This window comes from Danio rerio, chromosome 20 (genome assembly GCF_049306965.1).
Source record: "Danio rerio strain Tuebingen ecotype United States chromosome 20, GRCz12tu, whole genome shotgun sequence".
Classification (NCBI taxonomy): Eukaryota; Metazoa; Chordata; class Actinopteri; order Cypriniformes; family Danionidae; genus Danio; species Danio rerio.
The window spans coordinates 58283535-58307837 of record NC_133195.1 but is presented as its reverse complement, the minus strand read 5'-3'; the positions used below and the strand labels follow the sequence as shown (position 1 = coordinate 58307837).

Sequence of the window (24303 nt, the reverse complement as noted above, 5' to 3'; positions counted from 1 at the left end):
AAAAGTACAGATAATCTAATAAATATGGATGATTTATATATTAATTACATATATAAAACACATTTACACACACACGAGTTACTAGTGACATTTATTAGCGTTTATAGAGTTGTTTATAGTAATAAATCCATATAAACAGGTTCCGAATGTAGGGCTTTTAACACGTTAACAAGTTTAATGAGTTGAAAAGAAGAGAAGAGTGGTAAAGCTGTTGTTTACACTCTGTGTTCTCGCGAGATTTGGACGCGGTCCGCATAGAGCCGTGGATCTTTACTCTGTTCTCGCGAGATGTGGCGGCAGTGCGCATGGAGCCGTGAATCGCTGGAGCAGTTGTTTGTACACCGGAGTGTGTGCGCGGGTTAGGGGGTGTGTGTGGGAAATAGTGCGTGTACGGAACCGCTCCGTGACAGCGGCACACGGTTAACGATGGCGTCCGGCGAGACGCTGTACATCGAGGCGGAAGGCGCGGCGGTGCCCGCGGAGCTGGTGGAGCTGCAGGAGATCGAGGTGGAGACCATCGAGACCACCGTCATCGGCGGAGAAGATGAAGATGAGGACGAAGAGGAGCCGGCCATGATCGCGCTGCAGCCGCTGCACACCGGGGACGGGGAACCGGGCGTCATCCTGCTGCAGACCCGCGAGGAGGTGGTCGGAGAGGACGCGGAGCTGCGCGGGGACGCCTTCGAGGAGCAGATCCTCATCCCGGTGCCCACACCCGGCGCAGACGCACAGTACATCGGCCAGACGCTGCTGACGGTCGCGGGCAGGAGCTCCGGGGGGCGTGCGGGACGGAGGGCGGCAGCGGGAGGCAAGAAAACCGGCAAGAAGAGTTACTTGAGCGCGGCGGAGTCCAGCGGGAGGAAATGGGAGCAGAAGCAGGTGCAGATCAAGACTCTGGAGGGGGAGTTCTCCGTCACCATGTGGGCGTCGGGTGAGTGGGCAGACTCCTGCACTCGTTCCGAGTGTTTTTGTTTTGGTCGGAGGCCATGTTTGTCGCTGGTGATGGGCGCCGCCATGTTCCCCGAGTCCACTATGGCCGCCCGTAAAGATGGCGTCGGTGCGCGGCTGGAAGATGGCGCGAGTGCGCTGCAGCTGTGTGTGTGCAGGCCGCGAAAAGCGACCGTTTAACAGACCCGCGGGTTGAGCTGAGCCCGCGCGCGCCATTCTGGATTCAAAAATATGAGCAAGTGTGACGGTTATCCGTTTATTTTAACGGCTGATACTGAAGAGTTCGCGGAACCGCTGCGGTAAAAGAGCGTTAACTAGTGCTACTAGTTTGGAAAGGTAGGTTAAATAACATGGAGTCTGTACTGCGAGGTTAGCTTGGTCTGATAATGGTAACGATTATGAGTCGGTTACTAGTGCTGTGGAGACAGTCTGGTGGTATTAAACTGTATAGAGTCTGTAAACCAGTGCTACTGGACTAGTTTTGTGTGGTCATACAATGTAAAGTTAGTTAGCTAGTGCTTCTGTACTAGTCTGGTATTGTTTCAATGCGGAGTCTGTTAACTAGTACTGTGGTAATAAGTTAGTCTGGACTCTGGTGTGGTTAAATATTGTAAAGTCTGTTAACTAGTACTGTGGTAATAAGTTAGTCTGGACTCTGGTGTGGTTAAATATTGTAAAGTCTGTTAACTAGTACTGTGGTAATAAGTTAGTCTTGACTCTGGTGTGGTTAAATATTGTAAAGTCTGTTATCTAGTACTGTGGTAATAAGTTAGTCTGGACTCTGGTGTGGTTAAATATTGTAAAGTCTATTAACTAGTACTGTGGTAATAAGTTAGTCTGGACTCTGGTGTGGTTAAATATTGTTAAGTCTGTTAACCAGTAATGTGGTAATAAGTTAGTCTGGACACTGGTGTATTTAATTTTGGGTCCTTATGTTGCAGGTCTAGCTTGGTTTGTTAATGGTGAGTCTGTTAACTAGTATTGTGGGAGTAACAGTTAGTCTGGTGTGGTTTAGTCTGTGGATAACCAGTCTGTTAACCAGTGCTGATAGATGTTTAACAGTTTTAACTAGCGCTTCGGGACTAGTTAGATCTAGTTATACAATGTGGAGTCTGTTAACTAATATTAGTGTTGTTGAGCCAGATTAGAGTCTGTTAACTAGCACTGTGGGAGTAGTCTACTGTGGTTAAACAATGTGGAGTTGGTTTACTAGTGCTACTGGGCTAGTTTGTTGTGGTTATACAATGCCTTGTAATCAATCATTGGATCAATTGAGCTATACATGGACATGAGGTCAGCTATTTTTGCTGAGGCATTATCGAAATATCGGCCATCATGCTTGCATAAATGTGGACAACATCTGGGGCCTCGTGTACAAAGACTTGCGTTGAAATCAAACTAAAACACTGCGTACGCACAAAGCTGTAAATGTGTAAAAAATTCAGATGTATGATATGAAACACTGCGTACGCCGAATTCCAGGCATATTCTCTTTGTACATCCAAATGAACGTGAAACTGAGCGCACGTACGCCAGGCATGAAGTTGGCGTCGACCAGCGCACATTCCCACGTTCATTTCATTGTTAGTAAATCCAAGCGTGAGCGTGAAACCTGTCGTACACAAAGTTTTTGTGCGTACGCAGCGTTGATACATGAGGCCCCAGATCTGTTTACATTAGATTTACAATATTAATGCTGCTGTATACTCATAAGCAGTGGTGTAAATGGTCAGAATAACATCAGATTAATTTCTCAGACCTTGTATTACAGAATAAAGATGATGTGTTGTGACAGGCAGAGTGCTGTGATCAGTGATGGAGCCATGCTGTAGATCCTCATCATCCACTGAAGCGCTTCATGCTTTCTTTCAGATGATAAGAAGGAGCTGGAGCATGAGGTGGAGGAGCACATCATCGGGGAAAACTCTCCACCTGATTACTCCGAGTACATGACCGGGAAGAAGCTCCCGCCCGGCGGCATCCCAGGCATCGACCTGTCCGACCCCAAACAGCTGGCGGAGTTCGCCAGGTCAGAGACAGCGCGCACACTGACCCACAACACTACCGCTCTACTGTGTGTGTGCGTGCTTGTGCATGTTTGTTTGTGCACATACTCGAGTGGGTGTGTGTTCATGCCTGTGTGTCTGTTTGTGTGTGCACATATGTGCGTGTGTGCACATGCATTTCTTTGTGTCTTTGCTTATGAGTGTGTGTGTGCATGCGTCTGTCTATGTGCACGTGTGTGTGTGTGTGTGTGTTTGTCAGGGTCAGAAATGAATCAGCTCTGTAAATGTGGTGCAGAGAGCTGTAATTCCCCAGGTTTAGAGCTGTGTGTGATCTGTTCCTGCAGGTGTGTGTCAGGTGTGAACGCACTATGAGTGCTGCTTCAGTTATAAAGAGGAAAATGATGCAAACTTGATCAAATATGAGTCTAATCTAGGGCTGCACGATATTGGAAAAATTTGACATGGCTGTATTTTTCCCCGTAATGTATATTGGCAATATAAATTTCACCACATGCCTGAAATAGCTCTGGAAAGACATTACTTTAGATTGATTGGAATGATTGCCTATTGTAGTGAAATATAAATATATTTTATGTAAGTTATGGTGAACATATAGTAAACATAAAGAAATATATTAAAAAAATAAACACAATGGAGCAAATGTTATGGTTTTCTGGGGAGAATCTAACAGTATTCAGGTACAGAAATTAAATAATCACATGTAAAAGAGCATTGTATAGTCTTCATCATATAAACAATTCAATAAAATATATCTTTTAATATGCTTTAAACTATTAAAATGTTCACACAGGCCTTAAAAACACACGAAAATGTTACATTTTCACTCTATAGTGGTTCGATTCTCCATAAATCTCATGTGTTTTGACTTGTGGATTCTGATCTACTTTAATCACGACTCAACATTGCATATCTTGCGATGTTGCTCTTGCAGACACACACAATATTGATGCTCAAACGATGTATTGTGCAGCCCTCGTCTAATCTGTTCCTCAGTGCAGCCCCATCTTTCCTGAGAATCAGTGGATCAGCAGATTGATGTGCTGCTGAAACTCAGGCTTATTTTGACTGATCAGAGAACACCTCTCAGTACACATCAATGGACAACACACTATCTATGGCATGATAACCGTTTTCAAGGTATACCGCGGTTTGGAAAAGTCAAGCTTTTAAAACCATCAATTTTCTGAATACCTTTCCTAAGTTACGTGTATGTTTTTTTTATTTACGCTTTTGTTGTTGTTTTTAGGACAGCAGTATCTCCAGCAGGGAAGATGCTGTTTTAATTTAAACAAATGAAGACCGCAGAAGTCAATAATTCATTGGTCACACTTTACAATAATGTTCATTAGTTAATGTTAATTAATGCATTTACTAACATGAACAAACAATGAACAATACATTTACTACTGTATTTGTTCATGTTAGTTAACGTTAGTTAATGAAAATACAGTAGTTCATTGTTAGTAACTCATGGTGCATTAACTGATGTTAACAAGCATGGACTTGAATGTTAATAATGCATTAGTAAATGTTCAATTATGATTAATAAATGCTGTACATGTGTTGTTCATGATTACTTCATGTTAGTAAACGCATTAACTAATGAACCTTATTGTAAAGTGCTACCAGTTCATTTAGCCTGACACTTTTACTGCTCCAAAATATTTATATGTTTCTCAAATTAAAATATACTGTGTTCAAAAGGGCGAAAAGTATTTGTTTTTTACCCAGACATTTAAAAAGAAAACCTTTTAGAGCAGTAAACACAATACCGTGAAACTGTGATATATTTATGGAAGGTTATTATATCGTCACAATCTTATACCGGCCCATGCCTACAACACACAGTAATTCAGATACTGACACCGCACACCAATACAAACATTGTTCATTTCTGACCCTGTGTGTGTGTGTGTGTGTGTGTGTGTGTGATCTTTGTTGATGCAGAGATAGTTTCAGTGTACTTCCTGTGAGAAATCTATTTTGTATTGATGTTTAGTGCTTTTGTTTGTAAAAGATGTCTTAGTCCCTTTGCTTGAGTTAATTAGTGTATTCATCTTGAAGTTCTCCTCACTGCAGTGATCAGCGGAGACGGTAAAGGCTCGTTCACACTGAGAACAGTAAATATATTAGTCTCCCCACCAGCGTTTGTAGCTTCAGCAGTTATCTTAATTTCAGGTAGATGATTTTAAAGACATGCTTTACAAGTATTGCACTAGTAAAAAGTTGTAAAAAAAAAAAAAAATTACTGTAACACAATATTAGTACAACACAGCACTGACCAACATTAGAAACTTCATTATTTGTTCCCTTTCAGTGGTGTGTTTGTATTGATTTGGCCAGATTCCACACATCACGAATGGTAAAATAGATTTTCAGTATACGTCTCAGCAATGCACAAGGGGTTTTCCTCAAATGAAGCAGTTTTTATCTAAACTAAGTTCAGTGCAGACAGAGTAATTACCATCCGTCAAAAATTGTTTTAATAAACGGCAGTGTTTAAATTACTATTCACATCAAAAGTGAATTATTACGAGAAGTTAAGCATTATTTATTATTAGAGGTGTAAAGGATCACGGTTAAATCACAACCCACGATTCAGAACACAAAGGGCTTTTTTTTTTTTACATGTAGATTAATCCTAAATGTGTAACGTTTGCAGAGAGATTACCTCTCGCATTATTTAAACCACATGTATGAAAGCATTTCGGCTTTCTTGTAAATATATAATGATGACAGAAGACATTGTGCTGGGTTATTGGGGATGTGCTGGGTTATTAACGGTGTTTTCTGTCACTGCTTGTTTAGCCTGCATTATTGTACTCAGTGTAAGCTGCACGATTAATCATTAAAAGATCAGGATCTCAACACCCTAGCAACATCACTTATAAATGATGCTGATTTGCATATGTTTATTAATCCCTCAAATTGTTGCATTCAAATCTGAAAATGTACGTTGTTTTTTAGACGCAGTCAAATAACACAGAAGTACTGGGAGAACAGTTTAGCGTTTAGATAAAACCACTGATGTTTATTCTAAAGATTAAAACCACCGTCATATGCATTTTACTTGACGCTCTAAAATGAAAGTTGTAGGCAGCAGTAACATTACTCAACCAATAGGGGGCTATGAAAAATCTGCCAATGAATAATTCTTCAGAAATGATCATCCAGCAATGAAACATGAAGTTTAATGAGTGAATAACTGAATCATTTATTGAAGAAGAGCCTAAAATAAACGTGTAGTAGAAATGATGATGTTAGATTTCTACATTTAGCGTTATCAGCAACAGTAGGAATAACAGTGAGTTTTTCACAGCACTCAATATTTTACAGTTTATTTTATTCAGCTGATCATTTCTTCATTTTATTTTTAATAAATTACATGTTTTCAGTTCCAAACGCTTCTTGCAGTGCTCTTTCTGTAATAAATTGAAAGCACATGACTTTTGTTTCATCTCTTTTCTGGCTGATCCAAAAAAAATGGTCCAACCCGTGACTAAAACAACCATAATGTGATGCGATCTGTGAGATCTTGGATCCGTTGCACCACTATTTATTATTGAAATCAATATTAGACAGTTTGTCTCAGAGTTCATATTCTGTATGCTGTTCTGCAGCTGCAGTGTGGAGACTAATGAAGACAGAAACTCTGATTAACCTGCTGAAGATGTGTTTGATCGTGTGCCATGGCACTGCTATCATTCAGTCTACCTGAACGACAGCGTCACTGTAATAGTGGTGTTCTCGGAGTGAACGTCCTTCACCTCGTCTCCTGCTTTTGCGCAGCATGTTTTTGACATGACATTTACTCTGTTAGTTGTTTTATTTCTCAGCCCCTTCAGCAACAGTGGCGGTCAGTTCTCTCGGTAAGTCTTAGATTGGAGAAACTCTTTCATTGGTCAAATGAGCGGCTTATGGGTCACTGAAGGCTGGGTTTGGGTCACCATGAGTTACGGGTGGATGTGTTCTGAAGCAGGGCATGCTGGGTAACGCTGATTGTTATTGTGCCTAGAATGAAGCCGAAGAAGATCAAGGAGGATGATGCTCCTCGAACCATAGCCTGTCCACATAAGGTGAAGAGTCCGTGACTTCTGTGTTTTTTATGTCATAACAATTTATTAATAATAATAATATGTCATGTAGCGAGCACTTTGGTATTAATGGGTTTCATAGACGACCAGATTTCAGCTCACATATGCACACTACAAAAATGCTTTCTTACTTGGAGTTGTTTACTTGTTTCTAGTCCAAATATCTATAAATTGTTGAATCAAGAAGCATTTTCTAGACTAGCAAAAAATATTGTGTTATTGTCAGAAATAATGAGTCAAAATACACCAATTATTATGCAAAAATCACTTTTATGCAGGGTTTAAGCACAGCAGTGTGTGAGCATCTCCAGCCTCTAATGGTAAACATGAGTGAACTGTGTTTGTTCTAATCAGGCTTGATGAACACAGTCTGCTGAAACACTTTGATTGACATTCTCCCTTTGCACGTGTCATCAGAGGGGGAAAGCCCCGCCCACTAGTGCACATCTCTCCATCTCATTAACATAAACAGCAGTCTGTCCAGTAGAGTTTTTAATCTATCACAGGTATGTAGCTCCGCCCTCTTCTGAAAAGAGCACCATCTCGTTTGCATTTAAAGCGACAGTCACCAAAACGCCACAATTAGGATCAAAGCCTGAAAGGGTCAGTTTCAGAGAGTTAGAAAACTTCTGAGTCACACACACACTCTAGCGACAGCAGAGACGCATTTACAGTGTCAGAATAGGTCACCTTTAAAACAAGCAATATAATCTGCCCATGGGGGAAGCAAAATAATCTTGTTTTGACTTTGAAATAAGATTATTTTGCTTGTTTTGTAGCATATTTAGATATTTGGACTATAAAGATTAGCATTTTTGATGTGCACATGCAATAGCACACAGGTGATGGAAATATCAGCTTTTTGTTTTGGTGAATTGTGAAGATGAATGTTTGTGAGTTATAAAATGTTTGTGTTGGTGGAGTTTCTCTTCAGTGACAACTGAACTGAACTGATCTTCAATGATGACATTCAGGGCTTGACACTTACACTTGCAAAATGCAGGTAGATTCCACCTGTGGCGGATTAGACAGACACTCCCACTAACCACGTTGGCTGGTTGAAAATAATTTTTAAATTGTAGTTTTAGATTGTAGAGTTCGGCAATAAGTGTGACATGCAAATGTGATCTTAGAATGAAGAAGCAGCACAACTGACCAAAATAATTGTGTTCCTTCGAGCAAAAAGAGGCAAGGTAAATCGCGAATGAGAGGATGATCACTCGTGCGCACATGATCGCGTGAGTTCCCTTGCGCGAAGCAACCGTACCAAAAACACAACTAGTGCGATCGGTCCTCTTTGAAATAGACTGGACATAAGTGATGCTCATGGACCCACAGTCCTGCTGTTTTCAAGAGCTCCAGGTTTTTTTCTTTGATTGTCTTTTTGTAAGCAGTAAGCAGCAGCGGTTGCCGTTTTCGCTTTAACCATTCTTTAAGCAGTGATGTTAAGGCTACTGCACACCGGGACGCTTTTCGTTTGCGTTTATCGTCAGCGTTTTACGAGACTTTTTCAGTATTCAAAGCCAAGCGCTTTTCACTGGCGTCAAGCTGAAGAGTGCAAAATCACTCTTTTGACGGTAGATGGTGCTACACAACATTAAGCTTCTGACATCCGCTTATAACACAGAAGAAGAGGAGGAGAGGAAGTTGACACGTTTGTTGTTAAAGTTACTGGTGACTCGAACAAGCATGGATGGTTGAAGCAGCAGCTCCAGCTCTAGCGATGAAGAAATGATTATTCAGCAGAGCAATAAGCAGCTCCACATTCATATCCCTCTGGGCATCTTCTTTAATGTGCGCTCGCATTGACAGTTTAGGGCTTGAGCGCCTATAAGTGCTGTTTACTGTAACTTCAGCAGCTCCGTGCACGTGAGCAAAAGTGCCGACCTGATTGGTGAAGAAGAAAAAAAAAAAAAAAAGCATGTGGCGTTTTTTTTTCAAAATGATGCTTTTGCGCCTGCCGTTTGGCACGTTGGTGTGCACGTTCACAGTGACGCCTGTTATTTTGTCGCGAGGCGTTAAACGTCAACGGAAAATATAAGCAAAAAACGTCTCTTGTGCACGAGCCTTTAACCGTGTGCGAGTGATCATCCTTTCATTATCACACACTGTTTTTCACCTACTTTCTTTTGCTTTATTTTTGTTAATATTGTTACATTTTTTATATACATTGCTATTGTTTTAATAGAAGATTAACTCCTCATTTACGTGTAGTTAACTGGTGATATGAGGCCTTTAGCCGTAACACAGACTGTGCATAGTTTTAGATGCATGACAATAATTATTTTTTGCAATTCAATTGTTTGTTTGCATTTTGCTTTTTTTTGTGGCTGAGAAATAATAATTATTTTTTTAATTACTGGTATGGTCAGCGATAGATTTGGTAAATCCTTAATTTTGGAGCCCTGAAACGTCATGTGAAATAATGAATAATTGCAATGCGACACTATGAAACCACAACCCATTTGTTTACGCTCACTGAGCAAGGTCATACACAACAAAAAAAAAAAAGATAAATGAATGAGGAGGCTTGTGGACACAAGGTCTAAATCAAGTTATTTTAGCATGTCAAAGTCAAATTTATGCATATTAAATAATTTCCTAACAACAAAAGTGTGGCTAGTGAAAATGGCGAGTGTCTAGTAGTGTTGGAAATCTACTAGCCACAGTGGCTGGTGATCAAAAAAGTTTGAGTCAAGCCCTGGTGACATTGATGCTAAACTTAACTGAGTGAGTGTTCATGTACTAGAGCTACAGCATATATTCATCATATCTTCATCTATTAACCTGCTCTGACATGATCTGCTTTGTAAAAAGGGCTCTAATGTGTGCGTTTCTGACAGGGCTGCAGTAAAATGTTCAGGGATAATTCAGCCATGAGGAAACACCTTCACACTCACGGCCCGCGGGTTCATGTGTGCGCAGAGTGCGGGAAGGCCTTCGTGGAGAGCTCCAAACTCAAGCGCCATCAGCTGGTGCACACCGGAGAAAAACCCTTTCAGGTACGTCCATCATTCAGACTGCTGTTGAGGAAACAGAAGTCTAGAAATGATCTTCAGACAGCTTGTTAAGTTATCGACATATTTCAAAGCCCTAATTTTACTGAAATATAATTTAAAAAAAGCTTAAATTAAATGTCAAAGCTGTCACCACCAGCATTTCAGATGATTTTCACCTTAATGTAATGGCCGTCAGATTACTTTCTGATTGGAATATATGGGCATATTATATTGTATAACAGATTTAAGAAGCAAGCAAAAAAAATAAAAGCATTTTAGTGTATTTTTGCGTGTTCATGTTTTATCCTCACTTGATTGCAGGTAGCTTTAATAAAAAAGCAACATTTTTGACCAAAAAAACAATAGAAAAATGCATTTTTCTAAAAGTAGTACACACACACACACACACACACACACACACACACACACACATACACACTTCCCTTACTGTAATAAACCTAAAACATGGATTGTCTTCATAACTCCTCAATGGTGCAAAAATCTGAGGAGTTTTAAAGCATTAGTTCACTAAAAAATGAACATGTACTCATTGTAATCACTTAAGATAGCTGGAAAGTTCTCATTTTTGCGTGAACTGACCCTTTAAATCAAGATGCATTAAAGGGATAAGCAAAGTGGGTGACTGTTATACATCTTGAGAGTTTACCATTAGAACATGAACAAGCATCTGTCATTGGAGATGGATTTATTTATCTTTACTTTAACAGCAGGTATGTGTTGTTTCTCCAGTAAAAGAATGTTGGATTTATAATGGTAAAAGTTCTTTCCATATTCTAATAAAACTGTTTATTTACTCAGCGTGCAGCTCATATATAGAGGCATTGAGTTTGTTTTAGTGTTTACTGGAGTGCTGTGTTTGGAGTAATACCTGTCGTGCAGTGTCTCATGCTGCTGTTTCTGAATGTAAAAGTGCTGCAAAGCTTTTAAATCAAGGTTAATCAGTCATTCTGTCCTAAAGTTAAAAGGCTGAACAACATCCTTTGCTCTCAAAACACAGTATATCTGAGCTGTAGATGTTCAGAAGCTTTTATTGCGAAGACAAATCATTTATTTTTAAATGTAGATTGACTCTTACAAAGCCGCTATTTCCAATAGGAGAATTGAGAGCTCGGTCAGTTGCGTATTCAGCAGTCCTGGATTTATCTGCATGAGATTGGCACAAATAAGAAATGCGTCTGATGCAGAGTCTGCAGAACTGAGCACTGAAGAAAATTGATGCTGTACACTAACATAGCCGCCTTGTTCATTAAGATGGCGTTTTCCCCACAAACTCTTAATAATGTCTGCTTGTGATGTGTGCTCAGTGTTAACTGTAGAGTCTAAATCAAATGTGCGACTGAGAAATGTCCTGCAGACCTTCTAGTGTTTCATCCTCACATTAAAGCTGAAGTTTGATCAATGCAGTGCTGTCTTCACTGTTCGAAAGAGTAGAAAGTAACTGAAGGACAAGGAGGCCTTCATTTCCAACACACTCCAATCATAACAGAGTACTGCAGTCTGACCAATCAGAGCAGAGTCATTTGACCAATCAGAGCAGACCCAGCTGACCAATCAGAGCAGAGCAGTCATCTGACCAATCAGAGCAGAGATGAGTCATCTGATCAATCAGAGCAGACCCAGCTGACCAATAAGAGCAGTCATTCGACAAATCAGAGAGGAGATGAGACATCTGACCAATCAGAGCAGAGTCATCTGACTGAGTAAAACCATTTCACCAATCAGCAGAGTGGACCAACCTGACCAATGAGAGCAGTGTAGAGTAATCCAACCAATAGGAGCAGAGGTGATTCATCTGACTATTCAGAGCAGACCCAGCTGACCAATGAGGGCAGTCATTCGACAAATCCGAGAAGAGATGAGTCATCAGATCAGAGACCCATTTGACCAATTAGAGCAGAGCGGACCCATCTGACCAATCAAAGCAGAGAGGATTCATCTGACCAATCAGATCACAGTCGTTTGACTGAGCAAAACCATTTCACCAATCTGACCAATCAGAGCAGAGACGAGTTGTCCGACCAATTAGAGCAGAACAGACCCATGCAAGCAGTCAGAGTCATCTGCTCAGTGAGCGCAGCATGGCCGTGTGTAGAGTAGGTGTTTATGAGGATCAAGCTCTGTAATGTCTGTAATGAGGCCTCTTCTGTGTGTGTAACAGCTCTGTGCTTCTGTGTGTTGGTCTAGTGTACGTTTGAGGGCTGTGGGAAACGCTTCTCTCTGGACTTTAACCTCCGCACACACGTGCGCATTCACACCGGCGACCGGCCCTACGTCTGCCCCTTCGACGGATGCAATAAAAAGTTTGCTCAGTCCACCAACCTCAAATCACACATTCTCACACACGCCAAAGCCAAAAACAACCAGTGAACTCTCTCTGTGTGTGTGTGTGTGTGTGCTGGAGCTCTGCGAGAGGACCTGGAGGAGCACAGGGGACTGAAAAAGACTAAAGGAAAACCCTGTCTTATAAACACACACACACACACACATGAGGAGCCGAGCGCTCCTTCCTCTTCCACTTTTCCTCCAGTCTCTAAATCCACTGCAAACATGCTTTCATTTAGAGTTTGTCCTGTTTCCAGTCCAAATATCCAAACATTGTTAAATCCAGAAGTGTTTTCTAGACAAGATATGATGAGTCAGAAGTGAGCAAAACGCTAACACTAATCTGATCATTGGGTAAGAGAAATAAACGTATCTCAGATTGAAAGCAAGAGTGTTCTGCTTATTTTAAGGGGAAACTCGCTTCATTCGGACTCATCATTGCTGGAAACAACACTGTAGTTTGTGCTGGTCCAGATGATGCTGACTGATTTGTAGATATTTGGACTAGAAACGAGACACAAAGTCTAAACGAACGCATGTTTGCAGCGTGCTCTTCTTCATGCATCATATCTTTTAATTTGGTGTTTCTCCAGTGTGCATATTGTACACTTATTTCAGGAGTTATCACTGTAACTCTGTCTGCTTGTGTTGCTCTGTGGTTTGGTCCGGCTGTGATGCATCATGGGTAATGAGTTGTGTTTGTGCGTGCGCGTGTGTGTGTGATGGGAAAGATGCAGTGGTTGTGTTTGAGCACACCTGCAGTATTATTGTCTTTGTTTTCTTCTTCAGAGAGTGTACGGTGAAGGTCTGAGCATCGACTGTCCTTTGTTTATATTCACACCTGTATTCACACCTCACCTGTATTTCAGCAAAATGCAATTAAAGAGGGAAAAAGTCAGCTTTTGTCACCTAAATCTGTTTTGGTGTCATGAAGTCAAATTAACATTGATCAGTCTGAATCGTGATGGGATATGTGTGATATATGTCAAACTGAGTATTATATATACAGTTAAGCCTGAAATTATTCATATTTCTGGCAATTTCTCTTTCATTTATTTCACCAACAAGGTTTTTGTTGATCCAGGCTTCTGCCAAAAGGCAATTGGTCGATGTACAAAAAGCAGCCGATACAGATTCTTTAAGCTTTACAATGCATAAAACACACTTCCCCCCTATTTATAATACTTAAGTGAGATCACCTCTCTTTACCTAACAGGAAGGATGCCAATCCCTCAAATGCCTTTCCTATAACAGTTATAAGTATTTATCATCAGTACAATCATAAGACTAACAATGCAATTTGGAAACGCTGCAAATGATGGAAGAAAAATTCTACGTGTCTCAATCAAGGAAAGGTTTGCAGCTCATATTTGATGCAGAAGAGGTTAAAATGCAAACCTATGAATCCATTACTTCTTTACTAAGAGGAACTAGGTCTATAAAGTACTGTTTATTGTAATAAGTAAATTACAAGAAGTTATATTATTAAATATTCATGTTAAAAATATATTTTGTAACTTTTTTCTAAATATTTTCAGCCAGGTTTTAGTGAACTTGCAATATTATTAAACAGAACTTTCACCTCTTACATGTAAAAAGGCCTAAATACATGCAAGGTCATTCAAATATTTTGCTCATCTCCAAATAACACTCAGTGATTAACGATCGAGTCACTAAATGTGATTATCGGCCAATCAATCAGAGCATCCCTTCTTTTAAGTCAGGATTTTTCAGGGGTGTGAATAATTTTGGGCTTGACTGTTTATAAATCAATCTGTAAATATGATTGGAGGAATTTTGTCCCTCTCATCTTTGCAGAATTGTTGTAATACAGCCACAGTGGAAGATTTTCCAGCATGAACTGTCTTTTCAAGGTCATTTCACTACATCTCAATTGGGTTCAGGTCAGGACTTTGACTAGGCCACTCCAAAGTTTTCATTTAGCTTTTTCTTCTTTCATTTTCAGAAATAATAAGTCAAAATTAATCATTTTATTCTTTAAAAAAGGCTAAATAATCTTGCCAATATGGTTCATGTTGTTTTTCTGTTTGAAATAGGTTTACTTTACTCGCTGCATTGGCAGATTATTTTAATTGTTTTATGAAAAAGTCCACATTTTTTGACATTTTTTACTTGTCTAGAAAATGCTTTGATTTAAGAATTTTTATATTTTTAGACTAGAAAGAGCACAAAAACTTTAAAAGGTTTCTCTTTTTTTGCAGTACAAACAATAAAAAACACTCGAGACAACCACTGAGGCCTGATTTTAGCGTATACCATTACTTTTGATGTTTTTAGGTTTGCTAATCAAATGGCTTTGGATTTAATATCAGTTTTGATTTTAACTGTGTCTGCACAGTATGTCCAAAATACTCATTATCTTGATAATAATTCATGCAATATTGGTGTTTAAAAATCTTTGCACCTAAACAGTTTTTTATTCTCGATTACACTCACCGGTCACTTTATTAGGTACACCTTACTAGTACCAGGTTGGACCCCTTTTGCCTTCAGAACTGCCTTAATCCTTCTTGCCACAGATTCAACAAGCTACTGGAAATATTCCTCAGAGATTTTGCTCTATATTAATAATGATCCTCAGGGTCTGACCTCAGAGTTCTGACCTCTAGTGGACAGACTGGAAATTACCTTTATATTTAAAGCTACAGGTCATCTTATATGTACAGTTGAAGTCAGAATTATTAGCGTCCAAAGTGCCTGGATTTAGGATCATGGCATCCCTGTTCTTAATTGGCCAGGAGACTCACCTGACCCCATTGAAAATCTATGGGCTATAGTCAAGAGGAAGATGAGGGAACAAAGACCCTGAAATGCAGTGCAAAGCAACTTGGGCTACCATCACACCTCAACCGCATCAAAGGCTGATCGCCTCTATGCCACACCGCCTTGATGCTGTAGTTAGTGCTAAAGGAGGCCCAACAAAGTGCTGAGGACATTATACAGTACATTAACACACTTCAGAAGGCCAACCTGTGTTTAAGATCCTTTTAGTTTTATTTAGTTTTATATTTATACAAGAAATGTACACATTTAGTGAAATACTGGATTTGAGTTTTTGTCATCTTTAATAATAATAAGAAGAAGAAGAAGAAGAAGAATCATTCAAACTGAATCAAATCAAGGTTTAAAATATTTATGTGTGTAGTGGAATAACAGCACACAAGTTTCACTTTTTAAAACAGATTATTGACTTTCCCTTGATATTCTAACACACACAGACCTGTTGATGACTATTATTTTCACCTTTATTTATTATTTTAAATATACTTGCTTTGTATTTATTTAGTTTTTTCTCTGTAAAAATGTACTATTAAAACTTCTTTACTACAACAACTAAAGTATTTTTCTTAGCAATGTTTATAGTCATTTTAAATGCACTGGCTATTAAATCATTTTTTCTTTGTAAAATGTAATATATATATATAAACTTTTCTACCACAATCACTACACTATACATTTTTTTCTCAATTGTTTGTACATTTTACCACTTTACCATAAAGAAAACTATTATTTTCATCTGCCTTTAAATTTAAAGAACTACAAATATCAGATATAATAAAATCACATTAAATAAATAAACCAATATAAAACAAGCAAAGGCTGTAACAATTTAGGTAAATACAACACAAATAAATTAAACCGTTTCAAGCCATTTTAGATGTACTGTATTTTTGTTTTGCAGATATTATATGTAAATATACTAAGAAAAAGAAGATTTTCTACTACAGGATTTATTTTTTGCAATTATTTGTATTTTCAGTACTTTACCACAAGCAAAGCTATGGTATAATTAAAAAATATTTATTTATAGTTATTATAAATGTACTGTTTATTATTATTATTTTTAAAATATGTTTTTTTACTGCATTAACTACAATATGGCCACATGGTGGCACAGTGGGTAGCGCTGTCGCATCACAGCAAGAAGTCTGAGGTTTGAGCCTTGGCTAGGTCAGTTGGTGTTTCTGTGTGGAGTTTGCATGTTCTCCCCGTGTTGGTGTGGGTTTCCTCCGGGTGCTCCTGTTTCCCCCACAGTCCAAACACATGCGCTATAGGGGAATTGGGTATGCTAAATTTTCTGTAGTGTATGAGTGTGTGTGGGTGTTTCCCAGTGATGGGTTGCAACTGGAAGGGCAATTACTGCGTAAAACATGTGCTGGATAAATTGGCGGTTCATTTTACTGTGGCGACCCCAGAATAATAAAGGGACTAAGCCGAAAAGAAAATGAATGTGTGTGTGTGTGAATCAGTGTGTATGGATGTTTCCCAGAGATGGGTTGCAGCTTGAAGGGCATCTGCTATGTAAAACATGCTTGGATAAGTTGGCGGTTCATTCCACTGTGGCGACCCCTGATTAATAAAGGGACTAAGCCAAAAAGAACATGAATGAATAACAACAATTTTATTTTATTTTTTTGCAATTATTTGTGAAATTGCTGACTGTGAGGATGTGTTTTGTAAGTAAATCCTTCAGTGGATGTGTTCTGGTCAACATCGACCACACGATCAGATCATCATTTCTGCAGTCATTTACACAGTTATGAGGAATACAGTGCTTTCTGCAGGGACGCTTCAGATGCTTTATGATACGCTTTTCTCATGTTAATATTTCAGTGCATTTGCATTGCTCCGGATCATGTTTTGCATGCAGATGTGCTGCTTTGTGTGTGTGTGTGTGTGTGTGTGTGTGTTGGCTGCGAGCTCTGCTGCATTTTCCATGGGCTTTTATATGCAGAAATATGTTGCCAAGGAAACTGAGACATGCAGCGCTGCGCAGATCTTCTTCAGTCCCTCAGAGGCGTCAGCAGCGGCACTAAAATAAACCAGCAGGAGCACAAGATTCCTCCACCACACTGTCTGCTTAATGCTGATCTATTATTACACACACAGCTCTAAACACACCCATAAACAAACTAGAGCTGCGATTGGTCGGTTTATGTGGCAGTCATCTGATCGCTTCCTGCAGAACCAGACCTTGTTTACTCTGAAGCATAATCAATAGTCTGAACAAACGTTTAGAATATAACAATACATTACACCCGATTTACTTTGAAGTAATCTGTTGTGGGGATTCTACAGTTGCTATGGTAAAAACAACTATAGTAATTAGTCTGTTGGGGGGATTCTATGGTTGCTATGCTAACACAACTTTCGTAATTGATCTGTTGTGGTGATTCTACGGTTGCTATAGTAACACAACAAATATAGCATTTTATCTGTGGTGATTCTATGGTTGCTATGGTAACAACAACTATAATAATTGATCTGTTGTGATGATTCTACAGTTGCTATGGTAACAACAACTATAGTTTTTAATCTGTTATGGGGATTCTACAGTTGCTATGGTAACAACAACTACAGTAATTCATCTGTTGTGGTGTTCTATGGTTGCTATGGTAACAACTATAGTATTTAATCTGTTGTGGTGACTCTACGGTTGCTATGGTAACAACAACTATAGTATTTTATCTGTTATGGTGATTCTACGGTTGCTATGGTAACAACAACTATAGTATTTTATCTGTTATGGTGATTCTACAGTTCCTATGGTAACAACAACTATAGTAATTGATCTGTTGTGGTAATTCTACAGTTGTTATGGTAACAAAACAACTATAGTATTTAATTTGTTTTGGTGATTCTACGGTTGCTATGGAAACACAACAACTATTATTTGATCTGTTGTGATGATTCTACGGTTGCTATGGTAACAACAACTATAGTTATTGATAAGTTGTGGGGATTCTACGGTTGCTATAGTAACAACAACCAAAGTGTTTATTCCGTTGTGATGATTCTACTGTTGCTATGGTAACACAACAAATATAGTAATTGATCTGTTGTGGTGATTCTACAGTTGCTATGGTAACAACAACTATAGTATTTAATCTGTTATGGTGATTCTACAGTTGCTATGGTAACAACAACTACAGTAATTGATCTGTTGTGGTGTTCTATGGTTGCTATGGTAACAACTATAGTATTTAATCTGTTGTGATTATTCTACGGTTGCTATGGTAACAACTATAGTAATTGACCAGTTGTGGTGATTCTACGGTTGCTATGGAAACGCAACAACAGTAATTGATTTGTTCTGGTACTTCTCAGTGACCATCAGCCAATCAGAATCCAGCATTCAGCAGAGGGGTAGTGTAAATAAGAACAGTGACTGTGTTTGTAATTAATCAGGGATTAAGCCGGTTTGAAGCAGACGTGCAGATGAGTTTCTCCTGTTCAGGGCTTTTGCATTCATCAAGTCACTTTCTCAGAAGGAGTAATCACATTCAATATTAACGAGGATGTTCATTCAGAGCACATTTCCCTCCATTAATAATGCATATTCTTGGAATTGCTTCTCTGCATATTCTGGTTCTTTGTGTATAATTTCTCTGTGCAGGTATGCAGATGTAGAGTCGAGTCGGTCATCACGTCTGTATCTGCTGTCCTCATCAGCTCTCCTTAATTAGCTCATGAGTTAAGCAGCAGCCGTTTCGTCATCACTTCTCAAACTTCTCATCTTCTGCTGTCAGCTGGGTTTTATTTAAGAGCTGTTATGATGCACTGATGATGAAAACATGATGATAACAGAACAGGTTTAACAGATTATCAGCCTCAGATAGTCAGATAATGATATGCAGGAGTTAATATTAAACAAAGCAACAGTGAAATGAAAACAAGTTCTGTCAAGGTGCTTTTAAAGTAATGTTTGTTCTGTTATTTGATTTAATCTCGTCTTCAGAACGCTAGCACAGAAACATGCATAATTAACTGAGCTTATCCTGCCCGTTTGGCTTCATCTCATATTAATCTTGAGTACATGTAACTTCAGATAGTTCAGGTAGTTGGTGTTTCTGTGTGGAGTTTGCATGTTCTCCCAGTGTTGGCGAGGGTTTCCCCCACAGTCCAGACACATGCGCTATAGGGGAATTGATCAACTAAATTGGCCATAGTGTATGAGTGTGTGAAAATGTATGGATGGGTGTTTCCTGGTACTGGGTTGCAGCTGCAAAGGCATCCGCTGTGTAAAATACATGCTGGAATAGTTGGCGGTTCATTCCTCTGTGGTGACCTCTGATAAATAAAGAAACTAAGCTGAAGGAGAATGAATGAATGAAAGTTGATATCTTAATAAATGAGCTTGCAGTAAAACGTTGTGGCCATGCAGTTTACATTAGTGACCACGCAAAGGCGTTCTCTATTTCTGTGTATGTTTTGATGAATGTGAACTGTTTTGTTTTTCATACTTTTAACATTATTTGTAAAGTAGACATGAAATTCTACAGTATGGTCAGTTTGGTGGTATCTGATTTGCATTAAACACTGTTTGCATGTTGATTGCTGTAGCAAAGTAATGCTTTAATACAACGCTGTATTTTGTCGCATATTAACAAACAACTGTTTCTAATATAATATATCAAAAATCAGTCACCAGATAGGACAACTAGACACATTACGCTTTGTTGTGCATTTCTCTAGTCTGGGTCACGGCACCACAACTGTTGTGAAATTCAAACCAAGTCAAAAATCAGGGAGAACTTTCGGGTATCTTCAAAGCAGAATCCTTTAATAAGAAGAGCTCAGCGTCGCTGCGGCGTCATCTAAAGAACTCTGGACTGGGACAGCAGACACTCAGTTTTAATGCATTTTTTACAGACATTGACACGTGTAGGTGGGCACAGTCTAAAACAAAGCATGCAAATGAAGTGTTGTTGTCGGCAGGGTAAATTGCCTTTCCAGCCCCGATCTCACCAGCATATAAGTACCCATTCACAATACATTTTAGCATGAAAACAGTGTGCAAATAATGATCTGGGACAGAACCCGTCCGACCAGTTGACCGGTTTGACCATTTAGCGTTAGACAATAGACACAGCAGTGCTGTGAAACTGGCAATATGCATTACCAAGACATTTTAAGATCTGTCACACCCTAAAAACCAAAGAATATAACTTTTCAGTTTTATATATATATATTATTGCTAATTTAGAAATTGGTTATATAAATGTATATTCCACAGCTTTCAAATGATATATAGTTTAATTTGTAATGATTGCTTCGTGTTTATAAACTGCAAAATTATTGATTAATACAAATGTAAGCGTAAACGCTCTCACAGGTTAAACAGGGTGACAGTGAATATATTTTAATGTAATATATTTTAGTCTTAAAATATGTATTCAGAAGACCTAGATCTTTCCAACAACATACAGTTTATCATGATTAGATTAGGATTTAATTAAAAATAGTGAAGTAAACTTCAGTGATGATGGCAGTGAAGCGGTGAAACACTAAACTAACATGTTTTACTTTCCACAACTATACACAATCCATGCATCCTGAACATGTCAACACTTGTGCAATGCCTACATGTAAAACACACACACCTGTACAGGGTGTGCGCAGGGTCTTAAAGAGTATTAAATGTTGATTAATCAATTTAGAGAAATTTAAGGCCCTTAAAAAGGTAGTAAATTTTGCATTATTTTGATTGTACAGTTGTATAACTATAGTTGAATGCTAATGTTTGAAACTTTTGGATGCTGTGTAGTTTATGAAGTCCTGCTGTGTTGGATGTACACTGCTTTGTTTACTGTTTACTTTGGTAGAGCTACGCATCGATGAATTGGCTCTTCAGTGTTTGAACTCTCAGTAATGATTAAATCACACTGAACTGAGCTAAACTGAACTGAACTGAACTTAAACACTAAAACCTGAACCACACTGTTCCAGTTACTGAACCACACTGTTCCAGTTACTATGACCATTTATGTGAAGCTGCCTGACACAATCTACATTGTAAAAGCGCTATACAAATAAAGCTGAATTGAATTGAATTGAACTGCAGTACTCAAGGCATCACCATTATTTCTGCTGTTCTATAAGCGAAAGCTTCTGGATTGACATTTTTATAAAGTATATGAATAATGTTTTAGTTTAGGATTAGTTTCTTACAATCAGTATTTAGTGAATATATTTAAAATGTCGTTTATGTTACCTGTTCAGACCTAAAGTGGCAAGGAGGTCCTACCATGTATTGAAAGAGTCTTAAAGGGCCATGAAACCCCCTTGTTTCAGCAGGGTGTTTTCACACCTCTACTTTGGAAAAAGTCTGAAAAGTGGGCGTGTCCAGCTCTGTTTAGGGGGGAGTGTCGGAGGAACTAAAGTGGGATGGTGTGGGAGTGTCTATTTGGGCACACGATGAGTTTCAGAGTCAAAACACACACACACACATACACACACACACACACACACACACACACACACACACACACACACACACACAGGGGAGAAAGTGACTGTGTTTACATGGACATCTGTAGTCAAATTTTTTGCCAAATTATTAAATGGTGGACTTTAACTGCAGTTTGGCTCTTTCATTCAGGGAATTCATACATGCCCCTCACGACAAACGAGATATTTGATTCGAGGATCTGCTCTAAGCGTGTATTTTTCATGCAATGTTTGATACCGCACGGCGAATGAGAGGAAAAAAACCCTCTGCATTTTCCGGAAACTTAGATGCACACGGCAGGTAGCGTCAGAAAGCCGCGTGTGTTATTCCGGTCACAAAATGCGGTAAAAATCCTGCACGAGGTTAAAGTTTGGTTTTGGTGCTAACATGTTTACACTCGGTGCAATAGTTAACTTAGTGTGATACGAACAAACTGAATAAACAAAGAGCACTGGTCACTCACTTACCAAATCTGTAGAGACAGGACAATCAGCCGCGTCTTTATGAAGAGAATACTACAAGCGAATCCGGATCTCAGCGTTTGCAGATGAGAACAGCTCTCAGGTAAACAATAATCCTCCTTAGACACGTAAGTTATTGTTGTAGAGCGTCGCGTACACTGTTAATCCACACGTGATCCAGCTGCGCTCTCACAGAGAGAAAATGAAAACGAAACTTCACTGCAGCAAACTATAAAAGCAACACTTCACGCTTGTTTTGCCAACACAACGTGGCGTCTCTGTCGTCTAAACACTGTGACAGTAATGAATATTAATGAAGGTGCACAATAGAGCGCGCTGATTGGTTTGACCAAGCTTTACTCATGCATTAATGCATCACACTGTAAGACGTAATAAGACACACTCTGGCACAGACGTCCAGTCTGCACGCTGGAATACACGCTATTATCTCATGACCGTGACGCAGCTTCAAAAATTCGTTTCAAACCGGAAGTACGAATTTGCTTGAAATAACGCAAAAACAACCAATTTACACTTTTTAGTGAAATATAGGTGTCCTAATAGTGTTTTTAGCAGTGTGGGACACATATACCACTGTCAACAGCTCAACACATGTGTTCTGGTGTTTCATGACCCTTTAATAGAGGTCTTCAAAAGGCATTACATTTCACCCTCTGATTCCTGTATAAACCCTGCTGTAATAAACACAGAAATGTTATTCTCATCTGAATCCACACATGCAGACAGAAGTGAGAGGAACTGTAACACAAACAAACGCAATAGGGCTTCGATTTACCCTTCAGGTATTTTTGTAAATTACGCCCCAGCCAATATATTAAACACAGCACTCGTTTCCCCCGGTGTGTGTGTGTGTGTGTGTGTTAAGTGCAGGGTGTCTGCAGGACTCATAGGATCAAACCGCTCGCTCTGCCTTCATCTTCTGCTCGTTTCTTTGAGCAAACTCAAGAACTCGACTCTCTCTGACTCCAGGATTAACACGTCCAATAATAATGAGCGTCTTCAGCGCTGCGAGACAGACGTTCAGCTTGATCAGCACATTCAGCTCGTCTCTGCAGGAGCACGTTTAGCTCAATCTCAGATTTGCTGGTGTTCCTTTAAAAATATGTGCTGAGCAGCCGATTTGTAATAATGATGTAAACACTATATGGGTCAAAGACGAAGAGGGGGATTCTAACATCACAATAAAAGAGCACAAATCAGCGTCTCCATCAGCTCCTGCACACATCTGACTGAGAGCAGTGGGGTCTGCTGCACTGTGGGGATTCTCCTCTAATAAATGAGTCTGAACACCAAGACCAAACGCAGTGAACACGGTGAATGTGGAGGCTTCTGGAGGAGTGAGAAGAGAGCGCAGACACATGATCAAGACAGTTCTGGAGGGAATAATAATAATAGATGAAGAATACTGAAGCACTGTGATGCAGACTGACGGAGGCCTTTTACAATCAGCACAACAGCATTTCACATCTGCAACTGTGGAGAGCTGCAGACCAACATTACTGACGCAAACACACACACACACACACACACACACACACATTTATATCTGACAGATCATCTGATCAGCACACACACACTGATGAAGTGCAGAGGTCACTCACTCCAGCTGATCACAGCACAGTTTATCTGCAGTTATTCTATCATCAGATCAGCGTTTCTCCTACTCAGCTGGTGCAGAAGTGCAATTTTACCATGCACATCTTGGTGTTCACATGTAGCACTTGTTATGTGATATTACGAAAAGGCTTGATGGATTATTTTAATGTAAATTAGAATGTTATAAGGAGGTTAATTATATTTCTTTCTGAGCAATAAAAGAAAACGATGACTATCATAATTCTGATGTTCTGCTGGATCAGTGTGTTTCCCCGACTGCTGTGTGTTTGCGTTCGTCTCGGCTTGTTTTTGCTGATTGAGCACGCTTTGTTGTGATGCTGGAATCTGCTGATCTGTCTGTGTGGTCTGAATCAGGCTTTAGATGTTTAAATTACATTATAATATATTTAATTGTCACCAGTTCAGAGAACTTTCACAGTTAGCGTTCTCAATATGTTTGCAAAATTAGAGAATGGAAAATTCCCTTAAGGGAAATCTGACAATGACCACAGTGTTGGAGCGAGTCCCGAAACACACCTTCAGCCAATCGGCAGCATGAGA

At 39.3% G+C, this 24303-nt stretch overlaps 1 protein-coding gene across 4 annotated transcripts; it reads left to right on the top strand.

The window, feature by feature from the left end:
* The first annotated feature begins 298 nt into the window (after positions 1 to 298).
* Positions 299 to 13309, top strand: yy1b (YY1 transcription factor b). Of its 4 annotated transcripts, none has more exons than XR_012395448.1 (6): positions 299 to 1284; positions 2821 to 2977; positions 6812 to 6844; positions 6991 to 7051; positions 9913 to 10071; positions 12274 to 13309. XR_012395448.1 is itself a non-coding variant. In XM_005170229.5 (6 exons), exons 1-6 carry the CDS (start codon positions 427 to 429, stop codon positions 12454 to 12456), a joined length of 1098 nt encoding a protein of 365 aa, XP_005170286.1. In that variant the 5' UTR covers positions 299 to 426; the 3' UTR covers positions 12457 to 13309. The 4 variants fall into 4 exon arrangements, 2 of the variants coding, with proteins under 2 accessions (XP_005170286.1, NP_998285.1); XM_005170229.5 differs by having other exon boundaries at positions 299 to 931; XR_012395447.1 differs by lacking the exon at positions 6812 to 6844.
* Positions 13310 to 24303: the final 10994 nt, after the last annotated feature.

What these genes read in the sequence shown, in the direction of transcription:
- yy1b (XM_005170229.5), top strand. Translation starts at nt 427, where the DNA reads ATGGCGTCCGGCGAGACGCTGTACATCGAGGCGGAAGGCGCGGCGGTG. An exon ending in CGTCACCATGTGGGCGTCGG is followed by an intron (nt 932 to 2,820) that starts GTGAGTGGGCAG and finishes GCTTTCTTTCAG; the next exon opens with ATGATAAGAAGGAGCTGGAG. An exon ending in CAGCTGGCGGAGTTCGCCAG is followed by an intron (nt 2,978 to 6,811) that starts GTCAGAGACAGC and finishes TTTATTTCTCAG; the next exon opens with CCCCTTCAGCAACAGTGGCG.